At 35.5% G+C, this 13,177-nt stretch overlaps 1 protein-coding gene across 1 annotated transcript in view; it reads left to right on the forward strand.

The window, feature by feature from the left end:
• The first annotated feature begins 1,498 nt into the window (after positions 1-1,498).
• Positions 1,499-13,177, forward strand: part of KCNU1 (potassium calcium-activated channel subfamily U member 1) — a 168,085-nt gene continuing 156,406 nt past the window's right edge. Inside the window, exons 1-2 of the mRNA XM_023214649.2 lie at positions 1,499-1,774; positions 4,473-4,592. Of these exons, the coding sequence (XP_023070417.1) occupies positions 1,580-1,774; positions 4,473-4,592 (315 nt within the window). The 5' untranslated portion in view covers positions 1,499-1,579. The remainder of the gene's footprint in view (positions 1,775-4,472; positions 4,593-13,177) is intronic.

Raw genomic sequence — 13,177 nt, forward strand, 5'->3', positions numbered from 1 at the left:
AGCTCGGAGTCATGGCGGGCTCCAAGGACAGTGTGATGATTTCTCTTGGGCCTCTTCACCTGGTGTTAGGTTATCTTCATAATAACTGGGGTGAACTAGGCCCTCCACTGGGTTCTGACATTTCACCTGCCACTTGTGCACACTGAAAGGCATGACATTTCTTACACCTTTGAAAACATCAGGGAAAATCAAAGAAATTTCTCTCATTCTGAACTTTACCTCTGCTGGGCCAAAAGGTTTGCTGCCAGGGCAATAATAAAAGCAAGAAAGGAGAGAGTTCCATAAAGAAGAGATAAGTGGAACAGATTTATGGGCTGAAATAACAATCAACCAATGACCACACTAGTTAAATTGCCTTCTTCAATACCTGCACTCTATACTATGCCTTTCTTATGTAAAGAATAAACAAAACCCTTTTTTTTCTGTTTCAAAACAATCTTGATTTTCATTGTGTGTAATTAAGGAGTACAATGTGATATTCTTTGGATTGATGCACAATAGATACACATATTTTCAAGTCACGTGGGATAATATGTTCACATAATTTGTACAGATCAAGTCAGTGTACTTGGGATATCAATCAACTTACATATTTGTATTTTCTTTATGCTAGAAACATTCAAATTTTTCTCTTCTAGCTATTTTTAAATGTACAATAGATTATCATAAGCTTTAGTCACCTCACCGATCTTTAGAACATTATATGTTATTTCTTGTATCAAACCAAATGTTTGTACCCATTAATCAACTTCTCTTTATCCCACTTCTTTCCTCAGCAACCCTTCCCGGCCTCTGGTAACCATGAATCTACTCTCTATCTTTATGAGATCCACTGTTTTAGCTTCCACATACGAGTATAAATGCAAAATGCTCTTTTAATATACTTATGCGTAGTGAAACAGTGACTGTAGTCAAGCAAATTCACATATCTATCATCTCACGGAGTTAATCTTTTTTTGTGTGCATGTAACAAGAGCCCTTAAAATCTACTCTTTTAGCAAAAATCTTGAATACAAAATAATTTTATTAATTATATTCTTTGTTCTGTACACTGAATCTTCTAGACTTATTCATTCTGCATATCTGCTCATTTGTATAAAGGATAAACAAAAACTTTAAAGTACTTCTCTCTTCTGTCCTTCCAAGCCTACTAAGCACGTGGCATCCTCCCAGATGGAGAACCAACTCATTCACACACATAGCTAGCTGTTGTTTCATTCAAAAGGAGTTGATTTGAAATTATCTGACTGCATTAACTGAACTGATAACCAGCTGATCATTGCTATAGATCATGGGATTTCTTCAAGGCATAGAGAAAGTCAATAACAATCAGATCTAGAATTATGATTTTTTTGACTATTCATATTGTAGGCCCCAGCCATCTCCAGTTGTGTATTCATTCACAACCCATGAGCTGGCACCGGGGGATTGGCAGACCCTTGTTCCTGGAACCTCCCACTGGTTATCACACCTAACATTGGAACACTGTGGTACAGTGAACTCTGATTCCTGGAATTGTTACCAGGTGACCACGACGTCATCAAATGGTCTGGCAATTCCTTCTACTGATGTCTCGAACATGTTTCAGACTAAGCTACGAAATGAAACTTGGGAAGACTTGCAGAAAATGTCCTGCACAGCTGAGATCCAAGTAGCATTCATTCTCTCCTCCTTTCTGACCTTCATCAGTGGACTCATCATCCTGCTGATCTTCAGGCTGATCTGGAGAACTGTTAAAAAATGGCAAATCATCAAGGGAACAGGAATTATCTTGGTCAGTTTCCTTATTAGGGATCCCTTTGTGTGAAGTTACAGATGAGTTTGGGGTAGTTTTGTGTTCAGCAAAAGATCTAAGCTTCATTCAGTTTTTCAGGCTAACACAGTCAGCTTCTCTGGCCTGGTGCCTCAGAAAGGGTGGTAAGTCAGACCTCAGGCCACATTCTGAAGCCTGAAGAGACAGGGCCAGGCCTCTTTTCTCTCCCATCACTGGAAAGAGCAATGTCTTGTATGGATAATGATTAATGTTAGCTCTGGAAATGGAGGTCACTGTTCTGAAAAAAAGGTTCATAAACATTATGTCCATGACTCTATCTTGAATTTTAACAAGACAATTGTGCTAGGTTGTAGAAAGGAGGTGAAAGGGAACAAGACATCAGTGTCAACCTTGCTTTCATAAATTGTTCATGCATAATGCATATGTACTGACATGTGTACATTGTCTTTTGTATGCTATGTGAAGACAGCACATTGAGTTGCACATACACAGAGAAGCTCATGCATACATGCCTGTGCTATCCAGGCATAGATGCAAGGACATTTCTTATACCCAAACAACCTAAGCAGGAGTTGATGTTGTTGAATAACAGCTGGCAAATGATGATGATGAGGATAAATGATGTATTATACAGATAAGGCATTGCTTAAGAGCTTGAAATAAAGCTCTCAAGTGCTGTGTAATGGATGTTCTATTACCAGAGGTCAAAGACGAAGAGTTTTATTATACCCTGTGTAGTTTGTTTCCATTTTTGCTTCCCAAACTTTCTTTCTCTGATAGATTATAGCAATTTCCATAACACAACACGTTTCACCTGTGCATTATAATATTGAAAATTTGCTTTAAACATTTAGTGCTAAAACCTACAGAAAATATAATTTATAAATTGATAATTTTTAAGGTTATTGGTAATACGGAATTTTGTTTTCCATATTTGAAAATCAGCCAATATTGAAGCTTATAGATTTTGTTCCTAAACAAGTTTATTCTATTGATTATTTCTACATTATGGATTTTAAGCAGTGGCACAGTAATTGGAGAAAGAATACTGGGATACTGACTTATGGGTAAATAGCCATGATGAATCTGCCTCCTGTTTTCTACCTTGTTTTGTTGTTGTTAATGCACAACTGAATTTGTAGGATTTTTAAATCTTCTTAGTCTTCTGCTCCAGGCAGTGTTCTTCTCCATTATGTTCATTTTCTGTGATTACAAAAATGTGAGAGTACATTTGTCATTTTCCTATATTTTTCATTTCTTACTTTGGGTGTAATTTATGTCTACACTTCAATCCAGGTGTATCCTTTAATTACAAATATTTAGCAAATGTTACAAAATGTTAAGAAGTGAGCCTGAGCAGCCAGAATGCTGTACCGTTCTGCTTTTGAATCTTGAGGAAAGAGTTTGATCAAGTTGAGTTAGTTTTCAATAATTTGTTTTGTTTCATCAAATTAAGAGTGACCTGTTTTTCTCTAAGCCTTTGGAGAAGTTGGACAAATGCAAAAAAAAAAAAAAAAAAGTCAAAATCTAGGTATACTGTGAAGAGTTATTTTAAAAATTATTTGGAGAGTTATAATTTCTCTCCTTAAATGTGCATTTAAAACATTTATTACATCTATAAATATGATTTTATTATATCTTAGGACCAATTTGTTTTTCCACAGAAGGTAGCTTCAATTTTATGATGGAATTCAAGTGAGTATTCTATATTAATGTCATACCTAGTATGTTTTAAATTAATTCTCAGACAACATTTAGAAACAGACATGAGTCGTGTGTATTAGAGGACAAATAATTGATCAGGATGTAAACTTTTATAAAGGAGTTTTTAAATGAGACTTCCCTTCTTATCATTCAGAAAATATGAGTAGAAAAATTAAGTGATTTTGGAAATCCTGGCTTCATATAAAATGAGCTTTTTTGAAAGTCAGAGGGAGTCATTTAGCTTGGTGTGGGTAGTCCTAGTTGGTTTGTGTATTTCTTTGTGGTGGTTCTAAAATATTATCAACAAATAATGAATGCCAGCTCAGGCCCCAGCCTTTCCTCATTGCCTGATATTAGGAAAGTCATTTAATTTCTCTATACCTCGGTTTCCACATCAATATAAAATTTATTTAGTCATGCCTAGCTTTATCATAGGAGATTACTGTAACATTTAAATATAATAAGTAAAGACATTCTATAAATGTGAGGAAGGATTATAATTTCAGAATATAACACCAGCCAAAAAAACTAAAAGCAACACAAAATTGCTGAAAACTTCCCCCTTCTCTCACAAAATACAGACACTTAAGTAATCATCTAAAAAATCAATTCGTAATCTTTTTTCTTTGTCCACATATCTTGATGAAAACTGTTAAACTTATACCCAGAGCAGAAGAAAGCATGATGCTCCCAATTCTGATCGTTGCAATGATGTCAGTAGGATGGGTCTGGGACTGAGTATACATGAGAAAGACATAGAGGAAGACTACAGAATTTCAGCATAAAAAAAGCTGTGCAGAAAACCAGGAAAATGTAAATCCAGTAAAATCCATATTATGAAATATTGAATAAGCAACTTCAGGGTTCCCTGGTTTGGAGAAGGTAGAGTGATTTTCGACTGATACCATCACAAGAGGCTCTATCAACATAAGTAAAACAGATTTCTTTCTCTCAGATCCAGCTCACATTGTCAATTTCTTTCTCTCGATTGTAGGAACTGTTCACATCAGGTAGCATTGCTAGGAACCATGTAAGAAGCCTCCACTTCCAGGGACAATTTCGTGATCGTATAGAAATGTTGCTTTCGGCCCAGACCTTTGTGGGGCAAGTGTTGGTAAGTACATTTTCAGTGTTAGCTTGCTAACAAACTTTAGCCATAGGTGTGATTATAGTCAGTATAAATCAATTGATTCCCTAGGTAAGCAACTGATGTTCCTTTGGTCGTCTTATCTATAATATCACCACCTCCCCGTCCCCACCTCCCTGTGTCTACTGCTCTTTACCCATTATCTTGCTTTATATCTGCAGTGAATATAATTACTAATAATTGTATTATATTATTATATATTATGTACATCTATGATATATTATTAATAATGTTATATAATTAATAGTATATAATACATTATCTGTAATAACATGTAATTATATTATATGGAATAATTATATAATTATTAATAATTAGTCTTACTAATTATAGTTAATTACTAATCATATATTTATAAATAGTAATTGTAATATTATATATTTGCTAATTAATTATATATGTATAATTATATAATTACTAATTATATATTATAATTATATTTTATATTTATTGTCAGTCTTTCCACAAGGAAGAAAGCTTTGTTAGGGCAATAGTTGTGAGCATTTGGTTCTCTTTACATATGCAGATGGGTGCACACATAGATATTTTCAAAAAATGTTTAGTAAACTAATCAGACCTGAAATGTATAGCTACTTTCCTCTCCTTTGATTTCAATAGACCTCTTTATATCATTATGCAAACTAGCCTTTAATGTCCCTCTATGATATTTATCCCTCTACTTCCTATTTTAATCTCGGTAATTTGAACATATTAAATCTCACTTTGGGCATCATTTCTTTGGGGCATCCTAACCTTACCTCTTTATTGAGTTAAGAGCTCCTCCTCTAGCTTCTTTAATATTTGTTGAGCATTGCTATTAAAATTATCTGTGCACATGCCTGTCTCTCTCAGAGTACAGTGAGCTCCTGTCCATACTATGTCATGGAACTGTTTATTTTCCATTATCTGGATACAGCAGATGCCCTGTAAATGAAGATTGCACTGATCATCCTTTCAGTAGTGTAGTTTGATCTAAAATATGAAAAGATGAAATTCGTAATTAGGGGTCTGCTGCCATCAGATGGTCTTATAATGGAAGTAGGTTCATGTGAGCTAAAGGTTATCCTCTGTTTTTTATAACTAGCAAAAACATGGCCCTTTTCCAGTTACTGTTTAATTCTGATCTCATACATTGCTAACGCTTGGTTGGAAGTATTAAGTAAAACTGCTTTCATAAAAGCTGCAAGGAATGTTGAGTCATCTGGAAATGTGCCTCTCCTTTTTCTATCTTCTAAAGTTTTTGATCTCTTTTCCTGAAATCTCTGTGGGTATGACCCATTGCAGAAGGATTTTGTAATTCTCTCTGATGATATCAAGAATTTCTTGGTTAGGATTCAATGTTCTTGAAATGTTCAAGTCATGTTTGTGTGAGAAACTTTGGGAATAATGTGTTAAAGGTCACTAGGGTGAGGGAGAAGGGAACTTACAACATCCATCATATAAGCATTGCATATGGGAAGTGGGTGGGAAAGGAATGATGAAAAATTACATACCAATAAAAATTACTTATTTAACAAAGGGAAACTGTACTATTTTAACCTATAACAGCTGCAGCAGGAGGCAAGGAGTAAAGCTTAGATTAGAATAAATACTTCAGGCCGGGTGCAGTGGCTCATGCCTGTAATGTAGCACTTTGAGAGGCAGAGCAGGAGGATTGCTTGAGCCCAGGAGATCAAGACCAGCCTGAGCAGCATAGCAAGACCTCACCTCTACAAGTAATTTAAAAGTTAACTCAGTATGTTGGCCTGCACCTGTGGTCCCAGCTACTCAGGAGGCTGAGGTAGGAGGATTGCTTGAGCCTGAGTGGTCAAGGCTGCAGTGCTGCAGTGAGCTGTGATCACACCACTGCACTCCAGCCTGGGCGACAGAGAGAGACCCCATCTAAAAAAAGTACTCTAGCATTGAAAGGCAAAACTGAGCCTCTTAGAGATCCCAAGTACAGTTTTAAGAGAATAAAATGGCTTAAAAGGAAGGCTTCCTTCCTTCTATCCTTCTTTCCTTCCTTTGTAATTCTTTTACTTCTTTTTTTTATATACTTTAAGTTCTAGGGTACATGTGCACAACGTGCAGGTTTGTTACATATATATATATACACATACATGTGCCATGTTGGTGTGCTGCACCCATTAACTCGTCATTTATATTAGGTATATCTCCTAATGCTATCCGGCCCCCCACCCATTCCCCACAATAGGACCCGGTGTGTGATGTTCCCCTTCCTGTGTCCAAGTAATCTCATTGTTTGATTCCCACCTATGAGTGAGAACATGTGGTATTTAGTTTTCTGTTCTTGCGATAGTTTGCTGAGAATGATGGTTTCCAGCTGCATCCATGTCCCTACAAAGGACACAAACTCATCCTTTTTTATGGCTGCCTAGTATTCCATGGTATATATGTGCCACATATTTTTAATCCAGACTGTCATTGATGGACATTTGGGTTGATTCCAAGTCTTTGCTATTGTGAATAGTGCTGCAATAAACATACATGTGCATGTGTCTTTATAGCAGCATGACTTATAATCCTTTGGGTATATACCCAGTAATGGGATGGCTGGGTCAAATGGTATTTCTAGTTCCAAGACTAAACCAGGAGGAAGCTGAATCCCTGAATAGACCAATAGCAGGCTCTGAAATTGAGGCAATAATTAATAGCCTACCAACCAAAAAAACTCCAGGACCAGACGGATTCACAGCCGAATTCTACCGGAGGTACAAGGAGGAGTTGGTACCATTCCTTATGAAACTATTCCAATCAACAGAAAAAGAGGGAATCCTCCCTAACTCATTTTACAAAGCCAACATCATCCTGATACCAAAGCCTGACAGAGATACAACAAAAAAAGAGAATTTTAGACCAATATCCCTGATGAACAGCGATGCAAAAATCCTCAATAAAATACTGGCAAACCGAATTCAGCAGCACATCAAAAGGCTTATCCACCACGATCAAGTGGGCTTCATCACTGGAATGCAAGGCTGGTTCAACATACACAAATCAATAAACGTAATCCAGCATATAAACAGAACCAAAGTCAAAAACCACATGATTATCTCAATAGATGCAGAAAAGGCCTTTGACAAAATTCAACAGCCGTTCATGCTAACAACTCTCAATAAATTCAGTATTGATAGAACATATCTCAAAATAATAAGAACTATTTATGATAAACCCACAGCCAATATCATACTGAATGGGCAAAACCTGGAAACATTCCTTTTGAAAACTGGCATAAGACAGGGATGCCCTCTCTCACCACTCCTATTCAACATAGTGTTAGAAGTTCTTTTACTTCTTTCAACAAATATTTATTGTTTGCCAAGTACATGCTAGGCAAACACTCTAGGTATAGTGGAGAATTCAGGCAAGAAACTTGCATTTAAGAAACTTAAATTCTAGTGAGGATAGATATGAAAATTACATACATATGTAAATAAGATAAATTCAGATAAGGAATGCCATGAGGGAAATGTGAGTGAAGTGTTTGTGAGGTATGGTTGTTACGGAGTTAGATCACAGTGATGATAGAAAAAATCTCTAAAAAGGTAAGATTTGAGCTGAAGCATAATGACAAAGAATAAAGCAATTGGAGAATTCAGGGAATAGAGTTCCAGATTGAGAGAATAGAATTGTGGAGTCAAAGAGTGCCACAAGAGTTTACTACAAGTACCAGAAGGAGGCTCCTATGCTAGGGACATGGAGAGCGGGGGACAGTGAGGTCTTACAAGAGACTGTAAAATGGCTCAATGTCTTAAGATTCATAGGGAGGAGCTAAAAGACTCAAAGGGAATCACTCTATTCTAAGGTAAAGGGATGTCTGAGATCTTAAAGCATGAGTTGACATGGTCTGATTATATTTTAAGGTTCAACAGGCACTAAAGACTGAAAATAGAGGAATTGTCAAAAGTAAGCCAGGAAAATAATGGTAGAAATTAGGAGTACAATTTTAATATGACATAAGTTTAAATTCAACACAATTCAACCATAACCTTTGAAATGATAAATGTAACAAACCACAAAGAAGATATAACATCATTAATATCACTGCACCAAAAATATAACCCCAACATATGTAAAACATTAAAAAGTTATTTTGATAAATGAAAAAGTAATTAAAATAAGTGAACTAAGTATCAAATGCAAAAAGTTAGGGAATAAAAACATTAAATCTAAGCAGAATAAATTTAAAAGATAGTTAGAAAATAATGAATTATAAAACAGTTAATTACTTCAAGCAATGAAATAGAGAAATCAATAGCTAGTCTATAAACAAGGAAAAAGAACAAATATATGAAATAAGACATTTAAATGAGAAAATAAGTACAGATAAAAAGGAAATTGAAAATATATATATATGCAATTAATTTTGAAAACTAGATGATTTCTTATGATAATATGAATTACCAAAATTGTCCATAAAAGGAGAAAATCAAACAGACCAGTATCTGGAAAAAACAAAGTTGTCAAAGACCCATAATCATCATCACCCTCCCTTTTTGCCCCTTTGAGGAGAGACTTGGATGATTTCAAGGACTAGTCTATAAAACCGTCAAGGAGTAGATATCTCTAATGCTAATTAAACAGCTCCAGGTCATGGAAAAGAAAGCATTACATTTTCTTTTCCAATGAAGACACAGTACTCACATGAAAATCCCCCCAAATAGCAAATTTTTTATACCTACCCTAAAAACTAATGCCCATAATACTTTGAGGGAGAATACATGGGCAACCACTCAATAGAAGTCTAAGAAAAGGAAGAAGGAGGAAGAGGAAACTAGGAAGATGGAAAAAAAAAAAGGAAAAGGAGAAAGAGGAAAAGAGAAAGAAGAAGAAGGAACTTGAGAAGGGAACTCCAACAGTAAAATAAAAAGATTCCCTTCAAAAAAGCATGCCCTCTAGAGGTCTTCCTATATTATTAATATTAATAGAATGACAAGGTGTTGATCAACTCTGTAGCATCTATGGGGTTGATGTTTAGTGCATTTATGGGTTAGGTGTGTTATATCAACTACCTGCAGAAAAAAATTTTTCATCTAAATTTAGTTCCAAATATGATCCTATTCTCAAACAATTATCTTTTTCCTTCTTGAGATTTTGTGTTGTGGTTAATTATGTAACTGACTGTAATTCTCTATTGCTTTGTGGCTAGAAAATGTAAAACCAAAATTACGGCTTATTTTTAGCAAGTGTATCTATTTTTAGCATCATCCTAAGCACTACTGTATGTTCACATTCTGTTTTTCTGGCTTCTCTGGCATCTCTTTTTTTTTTTTTTTCCAGGTAATCTAGCATTTGTGTTTTTATATTCTGCCTTAAATCCTTTCTGTAAATGCATAACCTTTTCTGTGAACATGTAATCCTCTCTGTAGATAAATTAAGCCCCTAGCAACAACAACAGTTGTCAACCTTAGTATAAAGAAGAAATAAATGCACAAATAAAGCATCATAATTCATTTGGAAATGGGAAAGAATATTTCAAAAATGGTGTTTGGAATGACTAACTAACTTATTTTGTTGTTTTTCACTCATTTTCCTAATGTAATGAAACCTCTAGGGAAAAAAATAAGGAAAACATAAAACATATTGGAAAAGATCAGTTTCTTCATATTTTATATGCATTATGTGAAAATAAAATAAACCTTTTCCACCACCTTGAGATAAGCTGTATCTTTATCTTTGTTTTTTTTCCACTTCCTTTCCTTATTCCATATTTTATATTGAATATACCATCAAGCATCAAGAATGTACTTTGATATATATGATGAGAATACAGTTTAGAGATCGCTATCATATGAATAAAGAAAACACTGGCAGAAAACACTACACTACCTTCCTAGAAATGTTTTTGGCAGATGATTACCTTGTTTATGTTTTTTTCTGCACTGATCATTTATGGATATTATTGTTTATCTTTTCATGCACATGATACAATATTGTAAAAGTACAAAGTAAAAACTAAATTCCTTCCTTACCCCTATCCCCAGAAGCAAGTACCTACTGCCATGAGTTTCTTCCTTCAAAGCTCTGCAAATTCTCAGCAACATTGTCAGATTTATTTTATTTAGGTGTTCAGGCCACTTGGGATACTCTCGTCCTTCCATAATTGTATCTATAAATATAAATTTTGAAATAATGTGTTACTTCTTGTGGCACTTCTTTGGGAGAGTAGTAAAGTGAATGGCCAGTGAAGCCAGTGGAGGTAAAATTAGATCTGAATTCAGGTTAGTCCATAGATCCTGTCTTCAAATAGGGATACACCCCGTGAGAAAGGGAGGGATGCTGACAGGTTTCTGAGAGGTCAGCAGGTGGAACGGTTCTCCAACTTTCCTTGGTTCTACTTCCTAACATTGATGAAGCTGCGAACTCCACATGCTCACTTTCCTTTCCCCCACTACCATTTCACAATCCGTTTTTCAAGAGAGGCACTATCATTACCTCCTTTTTAAATGAGGAAACTGACACATATCTCATAGAAATACAATGTAAAAATTATAAAGTGGGGATGAAAAATACTATCTATAGATTTCAATAAACAAGCTAAAACATAAGAATGAGTTAACATTGTAATCATTACTGTAGTGTTGTCATTATTACATGAGTTAATAAGTATAAAATATACATAGGTTGTGCATATAATAAGCATATATAGGTATTGTTATTAATATTTTTATAAAGAAAATATCTCAGGACTTATATCTATAAACGATGACTAATATTGATGTTGAACCCTGTCTCATTCTAACAATAAGTGATATGTATAAATACCTACATTAATTTGAAAAGTCCATCTCATGGGTGAATTTTTTATAAAATTTTACTTTTTATATTTTGCAATGATCAGCTTATAATATGTTGTTTAATAAAAATTATCATGACAATTCAATCCAGAAAAAAATATACAAAATAATATTTTGAGGCAGATGTCAGGAAATTTAGATTCCCTTTGAGTTTCTTGCACCTATCTTGAGATTTCAAACCTGCTGTCCCATTTTTCCATTTGTTTATTACTGGAAATAATATTTGTTAGAGGCATTAAGCAGTAATTAGTAATCGACATGACATTTTATGTTGTAACTAGGATGATCATAAACACAGATTTCTGCTAGTTGTCCTAGTGTAATTGTTAATAGAGCCTCTTTTATTCTTAAAAATCTATGTATGGCCAGGTGCAGTGGTTCATGCCTGTAAACCCAGCACTCTGGGAGGCCGAGGCAGGCGGATCATGAGGTCAGGAGCTTGAGACCAACATGGTGAAACCCCATCTCTACTAAATATGCAAAAATTAGCCAGGCGTGGTAGCTCTCGCCTGTAATCCCAGCTACTCAGGAGACTGAGGCAGAAGTATCACTTCAACCTGGGAGGCAGAGGTTGCAGTGATTTGAGATTGTGCCACTGTACTCCAGCCTGGGTGACAGAGCGAGACTCTGTCTCTAAAAAAAAAAAAAAGTCTATATATTTGGACAATAAATAATTAGTCACCTTGGTTTTAAATGAAAGCAAGTTACAGGTCATTTTCCAAAGAAGAGGAGCCAACAGAGAGAAGACAACTTTGTCTCCTTGACAGCCCCACAGATTAAATTACAGCTTTGATTAGAAAGAACCTTTTTTTTTTGCTTTTGTTTGGTATGCCTCTTTTTCTCTAATTTGCACCCTTCTTCCCCTTTCCTCATGGGTCATTTTCCTTCCTTTTGGTCTCATTTAGCCTTTCTGGAGATGTATATGTTTCATTAGTCTCATGAAGAAAAGTAGCTTTATTCATTAATTCTACATAGATGTATGTGTGTATACATATATACACAATGTATATATACTTCAGTGTGTGTGTACAATTTATACACACACATATATGTGTAATTAATATTTCCCTTAGCCTTCTTAATTTTAATATGGTTTTTTCCAATTTACCTTAATTTTCCTTTTCTCCCCCTCTAGTCAGTTATATGAATGTATCACATGCTACACCACCAGTTCAGGATGAGCATTTTCTCATAAACTTTTTCTGATACCCAAACTACTTCCTCTTACCATCCAAAAGTCCATCCTGGCCAGGCATGGTGGTTCATTCCTATAATCCCAGGACTTTGGGAGGCTGAGGCAGTAGAATCACTTGAGCCCAGGAGCCTGAGACCAGCCTGGCAACATAGGGAGACCTCATTTGTACAAAAAATAAAAATATAATTACCTAGGCATGGTGACGCACACCTGTGGTCCCAGCTATTTAATTGAGAGGCTGAGGTAGGAGGATTACCTGAGCCCAGGAGGCTGAGGCTGCAGTGAGCTGAGATTGCACCACCCACTCCAGCCTGGGCAACAGAGCAAAACCCTGTCTCAACAAAAACAAAACCATAAAAAACAAAAGTCCATCCCAAGCTGAGGAAAGGGAAGTCTGGTTGGGCCCTAAGTTTCTTGAGAGGAATCCCCAAATCCATGTTTCCTCTTTGCAAGGAGGTGGGGCAGGGAGAGCTAATTCTAGCCCACAGGGCAAAAAGGATTAATGGGTAATAAACACATTGCTCAACGGTTCTTGTGAAGCTTGCCGTTTAAAAATAACA

Source organism: Piliocolobus tephrosceles, chromosome 7, assembly GCF_002776525.5.
Source record: "Piliocolobus tephrosceles isolate RC106 chromosome 7, ASM277652v3, whole genome shotgun sequence".
Taxonomy (NCBI): Eukaryota; Metazoa; Chordata; class Mammalia; order Primates; family Cercopithecidae; genus Piliocolobus; species Piliocolobus tephrosceles.